General features: G+C 34.3%; 1 protein-coding gene across 6 annotated transcripts in view; it reads right to left on the reverse strand.

The window, feature by feature from the left end:
- The window catches only part of KCNT2 (potassium sodium-activated channel subfamily T member 2), a 451,692-nt gene that overhangs the window by 157,108 nt on the left and 277,189 nt on the right, over positions 1 to 17,395 (reverse strand). For all 6 annotated transcript variants that reach the window (XR_012125235.1, XM_073221980.1, XM_073221978.1 and 3 more), the window contains one exon: positions 9,669 to 9,777. Coding sequence is in view for 5 of the 6 variants with exons in the window: in XM_073221980.1 (XP_073078081.1) it covers positions 9,669 to 9,777 (109 nt within the window). In the remaining variant the exon portion in view is untranslated. The remainder of the gene's footprint in view (positions 1 to 9,668; positions 9,778 to 17,395) is intronic.

Consider the following 17,395-nt stretch of genomic DNA (forward strand, 5'->3'; position numbering starts at 1 on the left):
TCAATGAAAGACATGTTAAGACCACACATTTATCCTGTATTCCTCAAATTTTCACCCACTGGAGGGTCTTGTCTATAGCAGTTGTTTGCCTAATGATGACTGTCTATTTTTCTTTTTCCTTCTACATTCATCAGTTAGAATTATTTGAAAAGGAAGAGCTATCATTCTTTCCCCTTTATTCATTTATTCCATTGTTTATATCAATGTATTTACTTGATTCTGTGGTTTAAAATCTAATGTCTTCATTGTTTTCTTTCTCAATCTGTTCCATCTTAACTCATTCATAACTCCTTCACGTTAGTTTTTGTGTCATTTGGACAAGCCCACACACTCTTCTGAACAAATCCTTTTCTCTAGGCTCCTCTTGTATTTTCCCTGCCCCAGCACCCTATTCAACCAATACTCCAAAGAACCCTCATTCCTTTTATTGGAGAATGACGTCTAGTAACCAAGGTCTGATCAGTGAATTAAGTCCTACTGAGCTGTCGCTGTTTCGAGGCTGTCTCGGGAGATGGAGCTTACCACGTGTGGCTCTAACAGACATATTCAGACACATCTGTATTCCTGTATCTTTTTGTATATATACATTAAAAGTCATAAGTCATACTGATTTAAATATCACCCACAAGAGCTGCCAGATTAGAGAAGCCTTAGGAGAAATAAAAACTAAACGCAATATAGATCTTGGAGAGAATCCTGGAGCAGAAAAGGAGTACTAATGGAAAACTGGTGAAATTCAAACAAGGTCAATAATTTAGTCAATAGTATTGCACCATATTTAACTCCTCATTCAGTTACACTATGATTATGTAAGATGTGAACATCAGGGGAAGTTTCCATGGCAAGGGTGTGGACACCCTCTGCACTATTTTTCCAACTAGTCCCTGAGTCTTAAATTCAAATAAAGATATAAAAAACAAACCATGGAAAATGTAGTGTTTAATCCAGAATTTTCCAATCTTACTTGAAAATGTATTTTTTTCAGGAAAAGTATTAACACCCATTCAAAAATATTAATAACTGCCTTGGCAAACAAATTTGGCAATTCTGTGAAATAATGAAATCACTCTTTATATACCACTCACACAGATTAATCACACTGCACTTTAGCTTAATGTGTTTCTATGGTGGTTTCAGATTTCAAAAAAACCATTAAGCAATCTTTGGTGAAATAGTTATTTGAGAAAGCCTAAATTTCACTTAAGTTTAAAAGTACACAATTATAATTCTCAAGAGAGAAAACTGAGCAAGAACATCTTCTATAATTTTGCAGGTATGATAACATTTTGCAGTCTAAGGAAACACCCATAGATGAAGGTATTCCTGCATTTTTAAAGACAAGACATCAGTTACTTTGAAAACAACAGGCAAAACTTATTCAGTGTTTATACCTTAATTTTTATTTCACAAAGAACAATGCCACAATACCCAGATCTGCAGTCTGCATATCCCACTGATGGAAATTTTTATGAAATAACCAGCCCTGAGGACAACTTTACAAAGCTGCAACTTCTAGAAATTGATTCTGCTAAAAAAAAATGATTCTCCTTACTTCTAACATCTATCAACAGCATGTAGCACTGTAATTTTAATTATCTTTCCTTATATTCAAAATGCTTAAAATACATATTTATGTGATATACCAACTTATTTCTACTTGAAGCCTCTTTTTTCTGGCTATGTAAATAAAATTATTTTGACATTTTATTTAATTAATAATTTTAGTAATAATTATTTGAACATATTTCTGAATCTGCTGGCAAGTGTCATCTACTTACATCAACAAAATTCAACCATTATTTTCTATGATACCTGTCTTTTTTATCTTTATATCTTCTACATTTAAAATAATGTGATTGTATTTAATAATTTTCTCTTGTTTAAATTTTTTTATAATGCATTTCTTTCAAATAAAATATCAGAAAGTGAATAAAAACTTGTATCTTTTAAGGAGACAGAGGAGTTTTATACCTCCTATAACTCTATTTGGCTTTCTTCTGATTTTCCATGACTTAATAATATATTGCTTAAAAATAAAATGCCTGACATTGTATGTATTTGAATTATCTTTTTCAAAATCTATGTAATCCTAATTGATATAATACTTAAGACAGTGATTCAAAAGACTGGCCCTGGTGAAGATATACATTCTCACTGTTTATAGCTTGGAAGCATTCTAATGTATATTTGCTCATTCATGTCATCTTTTGTTAAAAAAAATATCTAAACAAAGTTACAAAAATTTATTTATTCTCTTATAATCAATAGAATTGCTATGTTTTGGCATAAACCCTGAGAAAGACATGTTAAAAGGCTTAAGTCTTTTTCCACTCCATCACAAATCCAATAAATGGCTGAGTGTCCTGCTTTGTCCTTAAAGCACCTCTCCTGCCACCCTGACATTGTCTCTGATACCAACTTAAAAGAATGGTTTTGATGCATGTAGAATCTGACTCACTTGATAAAGAGTAACAGAGTCAGTGAGAGAACTAAAGACTTATCTGCCATGGTCTGGCATGGCTGTACATACTCTTCATAATAATCCGGGGGTCACTTTACCCAGTTTCATGCTTTTAAATAGTGCTTATATTTTGACAGCCAAATTTATATTTGCAGTGTGGGCAAAATACTGGACAAAATTTGGGGAATCTAATATGTATCTTAAACAACATGTTCAAAATGAAAACCTCGATCTGGTATGTTCTTTAGTGTGGTGAATCACAATTATATTCTTCTGTTTGCTCAGTGCAAAGATTTGCAATCATCATAGACTTCTCTTTCTGTTCAACCACACATCCTATCACTCAACAAACCTTAACAATAACTTCAAAATGTGTCTAGAATCTAAGCCCTTCTTATCACTTCCGCACTTGCACCTGTGCATACAGGTTTAAATCCTCTGGTTTAGACTTTCCCATAATCTCCTAATTGCTTTGCTCAACCGAGAAGCCAATGTGTTTGCTTCTCTTATTATTCAAATCTTACCACTCCTCAGCTCAGAATCTCTCAATGACTTCCCACTCTTATAATGGCCGAGATGACCCTACCGGGTGGGCTCCTTATATCCTCTCAGATCTTACCACTTACTTCCTTTCCTTTCCTCTGCTCTATCTACACTGACCCGTGGCTTCTCCGATTATCAGATGTGCTTGCATCTCAGCGTCTTTGCTTTTCCTTCAGCCCGGAAAACGCGTATCTCAGGTAACTTGCATGGCTCACCACCTTAACTTGATCAGGTCATTGGTTAAATATGAATTACTGCTGAGGTTTTATATGACTATATCATTTAAATTGAACCCATTGTTACATTCTTGAACACCCTGTTGTCCTTCTCTGTTTCATTTTTTCCATCACACTATTGCCGTTCTGAGATCATATATATTCTACTCATTTGATTTTATTATTTACACATTTAGCCTATAAGATCCCTGGAAGGAGGGATTTTTCTGTTTCCCTGTTGCAACTACACATGGAATGGTTCTGTCACATGATAAGCATTAAATAAAAAATAGTCAAGTAAATGAATAAAGAAATGGATGAGAAAATTATTATCCCAAATTTTCCAAATAAAATGACAGAATTAAATGGAGTGTGTAATTGGCTCAAAGTCAGTTGGCTTTACCAGTTAGTGAGTCAGCCATTTCTATCTGCCAAAACTGGTGTTCTCTCATTTCTGCCACATTTCCTCACTGAATTTATGAGTTCCACTTACAGCATGAATGCTACCAAACAGGGACTTCTGGTTGTGACTAGGATATGAAGTTCCCAGAGAGCCAGTTTTAGTTTCTACTCTAATCAGAAATATTGTGCAATAATAATATGCTTGGTTTTGGTTCTTTGATAAGTTAAAAATTCAGGTGAAGATTATTTAAAAATTATAATAATTAGCAACTATACTACAGATAAACCAAATAATATTTCTTCATTTTAAAAAGGGCCAAGTTTGCACAGCTGGATTCAAGCTCTCTTTAAATGAGTAGCAATGACCTTCATTATATTTCACATATAAAACTCAGGCTGCTGCAGTTGTTTGTATGATCAGTGTGCTCCCAGATAAGGCCCTTTGATCTGCCTTTTCATTCCTATGATATGTAACCTAGTTATTTAAAAATAGTAAACATAGTAAAGATACTAAAAATGTGTGTATGTACATACATGTATGTGTGTGTGTGTGTGTGTATATATATATATATATATATATATATGTTTAAATCATTTATGTTGCTTACAGGCATAACCAGAATCAAGCTCACATTCTAATATGCCAAATATAGCTGTATCTTTTAGATGTTAAAGGCAATAGTTAGACTTCATGATGCTTTAAATCGTTGTAGTTGGCAGTGGTTTGCCCTTTTGCCATTTCCCTTTCTTTCTACCCAGAAGTGGAATAGCCCAAAGAAAAGCAGGCATTTTATGATTACAAGGAAGAAATCTTAAAGATTAAGGTCTATAGCTAATGATGTTGGAATAAAAAGATGTAAAGAAATAGGTGCTTTGATGTCACTCGAGTCAGACAAGCTGCTAGATGCTGATCCCCACACTTTTGATTTGTAAAATAAATACTACCCCTGCTTGTAGTCATTCTATTTTATGTGGGACAGAACATATTTTTTAACTAGTGCAAGATTCCTTATTACAAATAAATAAAATTACTCTAAATTACCACTTCCCCAACCCATCCCTTTCTAAGGAATACATGATTTTGTTCCTTACCCGGTAGAGATATGCCAGGCCATCTCTGGGTCCCATCCCCTAATCTTTCACTGCATTTTCAATCTTTTTATCCTCACAGGTACACCTACCTTGCAAATTAAACTTTAAAAGCAAACAAAAAATAAATAGATAAATACATACAGACATACATGCAAACATATATAGAAAAAGTACTCCTCAACATTTCTGTGCAATACAGCTTTCATTATTTTTCTTTCTCATCTTCATGGAAAAACTTATTGAAGGGGCAGCCTTTAGTCAGACCTCGCTTTATCATCTCCTTACTTATTCTCATCCTCTCTCAAGACAAGAAAGTCTCCAGTCAGAACTCCTCAGAGACCAGTGACGTACTAATTCTTTTGCTGTCTCCATCAACCTTAAAGCATTTATATTCTTTACTATCTATCTATAGTTCTTTTTAGAAATACTCATTCCTTTTTATTCCACTATGTTATACTACACTTGCTTTTCTTTTTTCTTCCATCTATTTCCTAAAAGTAATAATTTCCCAGGAAAAATCTTAAACTGTCACTTCTCCCAAATCCACCCTGTTCCTACTTTAAGTCTGTGGACCTGAAGGACATTGCTCCCTCCTCAGGAATCAGGCACAGCAAAGATACCCAGAGTTATCTCCATGCTGGAAAGCAAATCTATCCAATACCAAATGCCTATTTCCTTCTGTCAAACCACACATTCAATAGCTCTTGATTCCACACTCAATGTGTGAGGAGATTTTCTTCATTTTCCTCTTTCCTACATTCTTATCTAGACCGTGACCACATTTTATAATTCCTAACTTTTCTCTTTCCCACTGATTATCACTGAGATAAAAAAATACCTCTTAGTTGGAACAAATGAGATAAATATTTTTATGAAAGTATATTGAAAGGAAAAGAAAAAGAAAATTAAAGTTTGATAAGGATGAAATGCCATCCTGATGGGTCAGCTGAATGTCTATCAACAATGTCTATCCTGATTATTTGGCATTTTCTTGTTAAAATTATTATGGCCCATATTTGTCACCCTCCAGTAATCCAAAGAATAAATTTACCTTCACCATTCTAACAAGATTGCAAAATAAATCAAAATTGTAGTTTAACCATGAGTTCCACTGCCAGGAGCTCTGAACACTCAAATGTAAATTGAGTGAGAGGGGGAAATGGAGCGCTAAAATACGGAGGAAACGGTCAGTGGATAAAAGGAACACAGTTGCTTAGAGTCATCTAAAACCTACTTTATGACTTATACATCAACCAGAACTAAAAGGAATATACTAACATACAGGGAAAGAAAATGTAAGACCTTTGGAGCTACAGTAGTCAGGGCACAGGCTGAGTTTGCTGCAGAGACTCCAAAGTACAAGACAGAACTTTTTTACATTAATATTTTTCCTATATAAAATTCCAGAGGTAGGTATTTCATCATTAATATTGTTCTCCATCTCTGTTCCTGTTTGCACGGGCCAGAAGATGAAGAGGACTAAGAAAAGGGGGCAGGTGTTTGAGTGGTTCAGTCTGATCCTAGGGCTGATGGGGAATCCCACTGTCACAGTGACACACACGGATGGGCTGTCACTGAAAAGGAGCTGACATTTTGAGCTCTGACTTCTGATTCCTTTGTCTGTCAAACCACACATTCAATAGCTCTTGATTCCACACTCAATGTGTGGGGAGATTTTCTTCATTTTGAGGAGCTGACATTTTGAGCTCTGACTTCTGATTCCTTTGTCTGTCTCATTTGTTTCAAAACTTGTATTTATTATTTTCTTTAAATACCTATATGGTACATAGAATTTTATTTAAAAACACATTTTTTAATTAGACCATTTTAGGTTTCATATTGTATTTATGTCTGTGCTTATTGGAACCTAAAGTCTTAGCTTCTTTTTTCACTTGTACAAACTAAAAGAATACACAACGGCTTGTGAAAATCAACTATCTTCAGTCAAAATCACCATGTACTATAAAATGAAGTTTTAATAATATTATTTGCTCTCCATTTTTAATGGAGAAATTTGAACATTATTGTAAGCTCTGTTTTCAATTAGTGGTTTGATAATTCTTGCATAGAGTATTCTAGACTACTCATTTTTCCCGTTATACTACTTAATTCAGTTCCCAATTTTGTTCCCTTATTATTGAATCAATGTATTTGAACTCTAATTTCTGCTGAAGCTCAAGGGCAAAATTTCAAATATGTTCAGTTAATAAGTGAATCTTGAGCATATCTTCAACTAATGTATAATACAGAAGACAATGAAAATTACTTTAGTCAAACAAAATTCTTTATAAAATATATTAGATATGTTAAATTAAGTGATCTACTGTTAGGATAATTATTTATATTCAAGTGATGCTGTATATCTGATTAGGGTACTTGTATCTAGAATATATGACAATTATTACAACTCAATTATCAAAAACAACCCAATTTTAAAAAATGAGAAAAGGATCTGAATAGGTTTTTCTTCAAAGATGTATAAATGACCAATAAACACATGAAATAATGCTCAATGTTATTAGGTACCAGTGAAATGCAAATCAGAACCACAATGAAACAAAACTTTGTATTCACTAGAATGGTTATGATCAAAAAGGCAGACAATAACAAGTGTTGCTGAGAATGTAAAGAAATTGGAATCCTGATGAATTGCTAGCGGGAATAAAAATGTTTCAGTCTCTTTGGAAAACATGCTGGCAGTTCCCATAAAAGACAAAACAGTTACCGTATGACCAAACATTTCACTTGTAAATATATACCCATAAAAATGAAGGCATATGTCCACACAGAAATCTTATCTGAATATTAAGAGCAGCTTTATTCACAATGCTGGAAACAACCCAACTATCCATCAGCTGATAACAGAAAAATAAAATCTAATGTATCCAAACAATGGAATATTATTCAATTACAAAAAGAAATGAAGTAATATACATTACAATATGGGTTAGTCTTCAAAATATTATGACAAGTGAAAGAAGCCTGTCCAAAAACAAACAAAACAAAGCACATATTGTATGATTCCATTTGTATGCAATATACAATGTTAAGAATAGGGAAATGTATAGAGACAGAGTAGATTAATGGCTGCCTAGGGCTGAGAGGGTTGGGGGAAATGTGGGTGACTGCTGAAAGTTTCTTCATAGGGCAGTGAAAGCAATCAGGAGTTGAATAGTGGTAATGAGTGCACAATTCTATCAATACACTAAAAACACTAAACTGTACACTTTAAACGAGTGAATTATATCTCAACAAATCTGCTATAAAGAAAGTTCTTGTGATGGACTACAACATTTACTGTTATACTTAGTAGTGAAGCAATTTTGCAGGTAAATCTTATTCATAGGAAATCCTTAATTATGTAGTAACAATGTCTTCAACAACATTACTTTTTTAATATGGGAAAATTCATTACTGTATGTTGGAAAAGACCCTATTTTAAAGGTCACTGAAATTATCATTTACCTTCTTTCATGTGCAATTTGTAAATGAGGCAATATTGTGTTCCAATAAATAATATTTACTGGCAGTTGAAAATGTGATTTAACCAGTCTATGAGTGATGATGTGTGTTGGTATTGGTAGGTCTCTCTTTATCACCTGTACAACATTGAAGTAGGACTACACATTAAGTGCTAAAGTTATATGATTCTCTAATGAAGATGGAATGGTGAATAATGAACCTATGTGATGGGTTCTATGAAAGTTCTACTAATTGGTGTCAAAATGGTTTTCAGTATCTAATTTTATCAAAATGCTGAATACCTTCTTCAAAGAAAATTTAATTCACAATCCTGTTGCATCCTTTCCATTTCACAGATTAAGCACTTGTCAATGTTTAGAAACATTTCCATACAGAACTTTGAAAAAATGCTCTTAGGAAACTTTTACTGTCTCAATAGAGCAAAAACATGATTAGAGGTAAGAAAGTAAATATACTTTAAAATACCACAGGGCATTTACTATTATTCAATTAGCCACTTACTCCATGTAGTATTAAATCCCAAGAAACTATTTTCATTTTTTATTTATTTGACTTGGCATATCACTTAAATAACCATCAATTAATTTACTAACTTTAATCATCACCAAAAACACCACAGTGGAATTCATATACAAAATCAGTATTTTGTCTAAAATACCAAGTATTAATATGAAACAATATGAAATTCAGTGCAACATTTGTCTGTTTAAATAAGAGCAGTGATTATGTACACTGATTATATTTCCCTAGATCATCCAAGTCAAAAACAACGTCTGTACTTTATGAAACTCTATCAAAACAGGAAAATAAGAACAAAATGTTCTGATGATATAATGCTCCACATTTACCTTGAAATGCATATTTTAAAATTTCATATAAAAATTATTTTGTGTTACCTAATTTTTTAAACTATCTTGTTATTCTACAATAATTGTAAATATTAAATTTTAAAGTCAGTTATGTACATATCTATTTAAGATATAAACTTACCTCAGGAATAGGGAAAAGAAAACTGGCTTTAAGGTCTTATGCTAACTGTCATGATTCTGTTTTTTAAAGTTATATTTGCTATTTAACCTTGAAAATATAAATAATGCCCTGACACTAGGCCTTTTAAAGTTTTTAAAGTTATATTTGCTATTTAACCTTGAAAATAGAAATAATGCTCTAACACTAGGCCCAATAAATGATGCAGACACTTAGAATTTACATTGAAACAGGTTACCTCAAAATTGGTTAGGAAAGGTAGCAAATTATCTATTTCCTGTATGTCTTAGACCACTTACCAGGTCTGCGTTAGTCTGTCTATCTGTCCATCTACTTGCCAAATGAAGATGACTGACACAAAAACAAGTATAGGTAAATATCTATCTGTATAGCTTGGCTTACTATATTTCTAAATCACTTAACTGCATTTATGTATTTTTTTGTAATTTAAAATGTATTATCTGAAAGAAAAAAATTATACTTACTGCCCTCTAGAGGTATGAACCAGTAGTGTAATAAGTGTAGATGTTGCTGGGCATATACAGTTTAAAGCTAACATGGCGTATTTAAACTCTTCTTCACAAACAACATGATCTGTTTGAAATAAAATAGGTAAATTAGAATAATTTACCTTGGGTTGGTAGTATTATTAAATAATATGAAAAGTAAAACAATGAATAAGATTACAAAAATTTCAATATAAACCTACTTATTTTATATATGTTTTTACATGTGCAATTTACCACAGGAAAAATGTTTCATAAGAGAGAACTAGACTATGAGTTAAGTGATTGAGAGGGAAAGGGGTTCTGCATTTAACATAAAGTTCTGTATTTAACAGAATTGGCGGCCTTTGGCAAAATATTGAATTTTCCTATGCTTTACCTGTACAAGGTAGATAGGTTTGAGGTATAGTCTGGAAAGTAAATCGGAGACTGTCTAAAGTCTCCTGTAGTTCTGATAATTCTAAAGTATGAAACACAATAGTATTGACTCAAAGCATTATTGACTTACCACATTCAGAGTCACATAACAAAAAGACTTAGAAAGTAATCATTAAAAAATGTGGTAAAGATAATATTTACATAGCATACAAGTAATGGATTTTGAATATTCAACTATAACATAGATCAATAAAAATTAATGCAAAATAAATTTAAATTTAAGTTGTACTTTAACTTTAAGACTTACAGTCACAAACTCAAAAGATGATAGAGTCCAACCAGGAGAGATAATAAATGGCAATTGAAGTTCAGCAACATTAAAAAAACGAGTGCTAAGGATAATGGTACATGAGAGGGTGAGGTCGTATTAAATGGAGATGATTCTACTCAGCCTAAGCATACTGTTTTCATGCAGAAATGAGAGCTCAGATGCCAGATTTTCAGTTTCCCACAGAAGTCATATTTTAGAGAAGTGATGAAAGTATTATTTATTTGAAGGGAAAACCTTACTTTCCCACATAAACAGTTATAGTTGGTATTGGAAATAAAGGCAATATTTAAAGTTCTAAAACAACAATGTTCTTAAAAAATAGGAGTTTTAGTTAAATTAAGAAATAGAAGGTAGAATGTGTGAGAAAGATCTACAAAATGAACACATGCACAATACAATTTATGAAGAAACAAGAAAAGATTACTTGGGAAATGGTTCAGTAGATGTTCTGAAAACTAAACAATAACCTTATTTCTGTTTTTACATCATCAGCATATGCAATAGCCCATTCTTTTTTCTTTTTCTTTCATTCCCTTATTTATTTTTTTCATTCACATTTTATGGAAGAAATTTTATGCTACAGTTACATCTCAGGATTTACTCTTTAAAAAATAAAAAAGCTACTAACAATGTCTCTCACTCTTTTTGTTGTTGTTGTTTTTGCTTGTCAGTTAAGTTTTACAGTGTCTATTGGCCCATTAAGCAAAGTATATATTACTGGAAACCATTTTACACATAAATATAAACTATGTTTTGCAGTGTTTCAGTATACAAATCTTTTTTCAGATTTTAGACCCTATGTAATACATCATGGAGTAACCTATGCTTTAAAACACTATTATTTCTTCAGTTAAATGTGTGAATATTTATTTAAGTGGGAAAAATAAGGTTCAGTGCAGAGATTCCCAACAAGTAACTTCAGGTCAGGTCAGTTTTTACCATCGATAGAAATATTAAAATGTTTTCTTTTTTCAAAATTTTCTGGGTTTTGGAATCACAGTGAAGGGATCATGGACCTTTATTCAGACTCTGATAATCTCTCTCCTAGACTAATAATGCCACAGCCTCCTAATCGCTCCTCATGTCCCCGGACTCTTCGGCACTCCTCTCCTGAAACCGTCCTCTACAGCACAGTTACACTGCCATATGTGGCTATTTAAATTTAAGTAAATTAAAACTAAATACAAATAAAGTTCAGTTCCTCCATTTTACTAGCTAGATTTCAATAACAATAAAGTGCTCAACAACACCTGTGGCTACTAAATACAGTATTAGTCAATGCAAATACAGAACATTTCCATTATCCCCAATAACAGGACAGTGCTGTTTAATCTGCCACATGGATTAATGACCATTTGTGAATCTTAAAGCTTATAAGATATGTTTTAAATTCCTTAAAATGTCATTCATAGACTGTTGGAACTAACTAACATAATATACCACTCTTTTTATTCCCTTTCTCAGTCATATTGCTGTTAAAATTGCCCATCTATACCAACCAGATAGAAGGTAGAACACACAGATGTACATGCCAGTTGGTGGGTAGATCCTAAGCAGAAGTTTATGAAAATTTTGTTCTTCCTATGATTCTATTTTCTTAATACACATGATAATATGGTTTCTTAATGATATGATGAATAGGGAAGAAGCTGTAGGTGAGAAGGAAAAATGCAGTCTAATTGTTTAAGTGAGTGAAAAAGGAAACAGAATAGAGAAACACAAAATAGTTGTTTAGCACTTCATGGACTCTAGAAACTAGTGACCGTGAATTCAGAGCGGAGGTAATCCACAGGTTATATTTCGTTTGTTTTGTTTCCTCTGGCCACGTTCAAATGCATGGATGTAAACACCAAAACAGAGAATCAGATTTCACTAGCATTGACTTTTGACAAACAAGTATATGAATGGAGAGAGGATCCATGAACTGAGGATGAAGTGAAATTATTAATTAAAATGCTGTACTATAGAATTTATATAGGTTACAAAGGGAAGGCAGGACCTGCAAGTGTAAATAACAGTGAAAATTTGGTAGATTCAATGTACTGTAGATTCCAGTGTAATAAAAAAGACAGTTAGGTATCTGTATCCAAGGATTGGAACTGGAAAGATAAAAGGTAATGGTTATAGAGGAGGGCACTAAGAATAGAGATCATAGAGGGGTCACATTTACTGGCAATGATATGATCTAGGGAGCATGCCTCTGGGAGTGAATGCTGAGATAAGACGGTGGGCAAGGATATTAAAAGAAATACATGTCTAGGTCATTGAAAGAATCATTTTCATGGCTATCACTATCATTAACAATATATTATCAAGCAGTGTTGGAAAAAGTGATAGCAAGTTAGGAGACTGAACACATTTTTAGCTCAATTTTTTTTTATCAACTACTTATATTTCTTTTGGGGGACAATTTAAGTCACAAACTACCAATTTTTATCAAATAAGTTTCTAATTTAAAAAAATTGTATAAAAATTAAATTCTAGAGAGATGCCCTCTCAAAAAAAAAATTAAATTCTATAGAAATGCATAATGGAGAACTATGCCTATAACAGAAACTACTACTTTCCCCTATTCTCCATTTCCCCTCCTACACAGAAACCTCATGCCCACAGAGGCATGCCTCCGCGAGGTATTTGGAAAGCGCAGGAATACTGATGTGTGTTGACAGCACCTTACTGATTTTAGCCTGGTATATGTAGAGAGATGATCTGAGGTAAAAACTGATCACTTTGCAAGCAGAGAGGGAAGGAAACAGAGAGCGCTGTGAAGTAGCGAACTGTTTGCTTGAAGTCAGAAATTTAAATCAAAAGTCCAGAAGTCTGGACATTTGCAGAACCAATAAAGTGAACTACCCTGACCAGCAGGACATGGCATTCTCCTTCAGTCTTCACCACAGGCTTCCCTGGGGACCGTTAAGGCCGCACCTGTGGCAAGGACCAAAGCACAAGGACCAAAGAGCGGCCTTCTCTCTCCAACCTGTTGTTTCACATGAAGCCACAGACGCTGCCATTCCAATGGAGTGGAGAGATGCACAAGGCAACAAAAGCCGGTAGGTAAGGAAGCCTAAGAAAGTTCCTAGAGAACTTTGAGCACAATTGCTGACACAGAAAGAAATGAAAATAAGTCTGCTCCAGTAGATTTCAATAAACTCTCTTGAAATTATGTCAATACTAGCAAAACAATGTTAACATAACTGTTATATAATTAAAACATGATCTTAGTTTTATAAAATGTTGACTTCTGCATGTATGTTCATGTGTGCCCATGTACATCTGAACAAGCACAAAAAATTGTAAGAAGAGGAATCAAACTAAATAATAACTACTTCAAGTAATGGGAGACAGTTTTCAAAGAATATGACTCTTAAAACAGGATTATATGAAGTTCTTGGTTTCTTTTTATTGGTATTTTTATTATTTTTAATTTGAATTGAGTCTACTTTCAAGTCCCTTTTACTTAATGGAAAATAAATCTGTTAATTTCATTTTAACAAGTCAGAATACATTTTACAACTCTGCTTTATAGTATTTTCTGAGCTCTTGCATGTTTTAAAGTACTAGAAGCTTCTTCTATTCAGTTGCTAGGTAACAGCTCTTTGTAAGAAATAAACAACAGTGGAAAGTGCACTAAACCAATCTAGTCCTGGGTTTTGATTTACAGAAAGCAAATATCCTTTGAAAAAGCTCCTAAACAGGAACACAAACAGGGAAAATTTTAAAAACTGAATGTTATTTGTTTTTATTTCATGGGTAAAAATTTTATTACATAAACCAGCTGAACAATTATGTTATAAAATCTCTCACATATCCTTTGTGACTGTTTATAAACATGAGTGGGATGACGTCTACGAAAACTGCTTCTTTTACTTAGAGAATAGATCATCTCCAACAACAGTTTTATTTTGATCTTGTTTCTTTAACCAATAAAATAACCAATTTGCTAATGTGTGTGTGTGTGCATGAGAACACACATGAACATAGCATGAGCATACATCAGAGACTTGCCCATTCTAGGAATGTGAACCACTAAATGCTAAGAACAGGTTTAAGTAAGCCTTTAAAAGTCATTTATTTCACAAGATCCAAATATAAGAATGCTTATTAAATATATAGATTTCAACTCAGCTTGAGATTAGCAATATTAGGTGAAACAGATTTATTTCACTTCATACTGATTATAGAAAGCATTTTTGTGTTTTTCTAATTGCTTGAATATTTATATTACTGTAATGTAATTTTTGTACCATATTAATTAAATGCTCAAAAGTGGTTCTACATTCTCGAGCAAAATAATTTTCATTTTATTAACCTCCCTTTCTTTTAAAAAATATCATAAAAACATAAAAACAAGAGCTTTAATATTTCAAAGAACTTCTGTCCTCCAAATTCTAATTTCTTTGGGTTCTAAGCAAAAGTATTCTTTTTTCACTAACTCATAATAGTTATAGACATCATGACAACTAATGATATAGTTATTGAACCATCTTACTATTAATAAAATAATAACAATGTATCAGCTTTTACGCTAAGTGATGTATATATGTTGTATGTATGTGTGTATATGTATGTATATACATATATATTACTACTATTAAAACTCACAAAAGCTCTATTGTGTATATTACATTAAGCAGTTTTCAGATAAAGAATGAGATGTCAGAAAAGCATCCTGCCTAAATTCATTATTAGTTTAAATTCAAACTGCCTATAAAGAGCTCACCAAAAGCTATCCAGCTCTAAACCAAGCACATTAAAACAAGTGACATATTCTAGTGGTTTTTCCCCTCTCCTGAAGCCACTTGAAAGGTCACTACACTACTTCCTGCCAGCTGGACAAATGGCTCCAACAACCACTGAATTGGACTGGTAACAAAAAGTACATCATGTTTCCCAAACACCCACTATTTAATGAGGGAGTTTTGGAAAAACAGCCAAGTTTGACCTTGAAATCAATTGCATTACTTTAATCATGAAAAAAACAAAATTGCAGCTGGATTGAACTACTCTCAAATTCAAAGGGACAATTTGGAAAGATCTCTAGGAGATTTATTAGTAGCAAACGTGTTGATGAGGTAAAAGAAAACAATTCAGGTGCTTTAAGAGGACACAAAAAGAGACCTTTCCTGCCCCAAGGGAATCAGAAAAGCCTCCTCAAAGTCATGTTTAAACTAAGATTTTAAGAATAATTAAGAGTAAGTTAGTTGAAGGTGAAGAACGTGTACAGAGGTAATTTTCTTAAAAATAAAATCTGAGAGGTAGGAGGATCCTTAAACTTTTATGGAAATAACAAAGAAAGAGATTTGAAGGTTAAGGAGAGCACAATACGATAAGGTTGTTGACAAGGTATGAGGGATCCACACAGAGATGAAAAAGAAATCCCATTTTAATAGGAGAAAAGCAGGAAATGTTAAGTGTGAACGAGGAACGTTTGAAAAATATGGTAGCAAACTTTTGAGGAAATTCCCATATTGGTTTCCCCTATCTAAGAATTAGGAGATGAGATAAAGTTTGAAATAGTTACTGCTAGAGTAAGAGAGTGTTTTGATAAGAAGGAAATCCTGCACTGCTAAGAGCCTCTGAGCTGACTAAATATGAGTTTGTGGGGACCTGAATTTGACTCACTATGTGAATTTTTTTCCAGCAGGGCATAGTCAGGCAGTAGAAAAAGAGGATCCATCTACATAGAATTTTGCTTGCTTACATGTCTCTATCTTTCAAACTAGGAACTATAAGACAATTTAAAGTGAAGGAAATTAGTATACTCATTGAAAGAGCAAACTGGACCCACTCCACTTTGTTCTGTGTCCTCCATCTTGAGTAAGTATGTCCCTGCCCTGCCCCGTTCAGCTCAAATCACACCCAGCAACCTGTGCAACAGGGCCCTGACCCCTCCCCAGCCAATCGGCTATAGCCACGACCATCACCCGGCCAACCTAGACCCCTATAAACCCTTTGTGCTTTTGAAACGCACTCTCTCTCTCTCTCTGCGATCTCGCCGCTGCATCGGTGCAGATTGGAGACTGAGCCCGAGCTCGAATAAAGGCTCTTTGCTTTTGCACCGGACTGGGCTCCCTGGCAGTCTTTGGGGATCATGAATTCTGGGCATAACATTTGGGGGCTCATCCGGGATCCCCAAGACCCCGAGGGACCCCCCGACCCGGAGAGCCTGACTGGCCAGAGTAGGTATTGTATTTGCTCGTTCCCTGTCTCCTTTGTGTGTACACTTCCTGTCTCTGATTGCGAGAGCTCATTTCTGGAATTCTGGTAGTGCCCGGCGCAGTCTAAGTGGATGCACTGGAAGACCGCGGGCCGGAGGATCCGGAAGACGTTCTGAACCTCCCTGGAGGGACGTGGATTCCCCTCAAAGGTCTGAGACGAGGCGGGCGCTGGTCGGCGTGAGGCCGTCGTCTAGCTTCCGGTTTTGCTTCCATGGAATTGGAAGACTGTTTCAGGGGCCCTCTGTTTGTTTCTGTGTTTCTCTGTTTTGTGGACTTACTGGACGGACATTATGGGACAGGCTCAGACTACCCCTCGAAGTATTATGATTGATCATTTTAAAGATGTCAGGAGAAGAGCTAACAACCTCAGTGTGGAAGTCCAGAAGGGTCGGTGGTGGACTTTTTGTTCTAGCGAGTAGCCAGTGTAAAGGAGTGCAGAGAGCATTAAGAGTCAGGAAAAAGAACTAATAAAACTTAGCTAAACCTTAACAGCAGACCATTCCGGAATAGTAAGAGATTCAATGTCTAAACTTAGAGAGAGACCAGATCAAAGGAAGAGAGAGCGAGAGGCCTGCCAAGGGCTATTTGAATCCTAGTTTACTAAATCCCCATGGTTTACAACCCTGATATCCACCCTGGCAGGGCCCTTGCTTATTTTTATACTGCTTCTCACTTTAGGTCCCTGTATCTTAAACCGGCTAATAGCCTTTGTTAGGGAAAGAGTGAGTGCTGTTCAGGTGCTAATGCTGAGACCGCAGTATCATTCACTCACACAGCAG

The sequence above is a fragment of the Manis javanica genome, chromosome 14, assembly GCF_040802235.1.
Source record: "Manis javanica isolate MJ-LG chromosome 14, MJ_LKY, whole genome shotgun sequence".
Classification (NCBI taxonomy): Eukaryota; Metazoa; Chordata; class Mammalia; order Pholidota; family Manidae; genus Manis; species Manis javanica.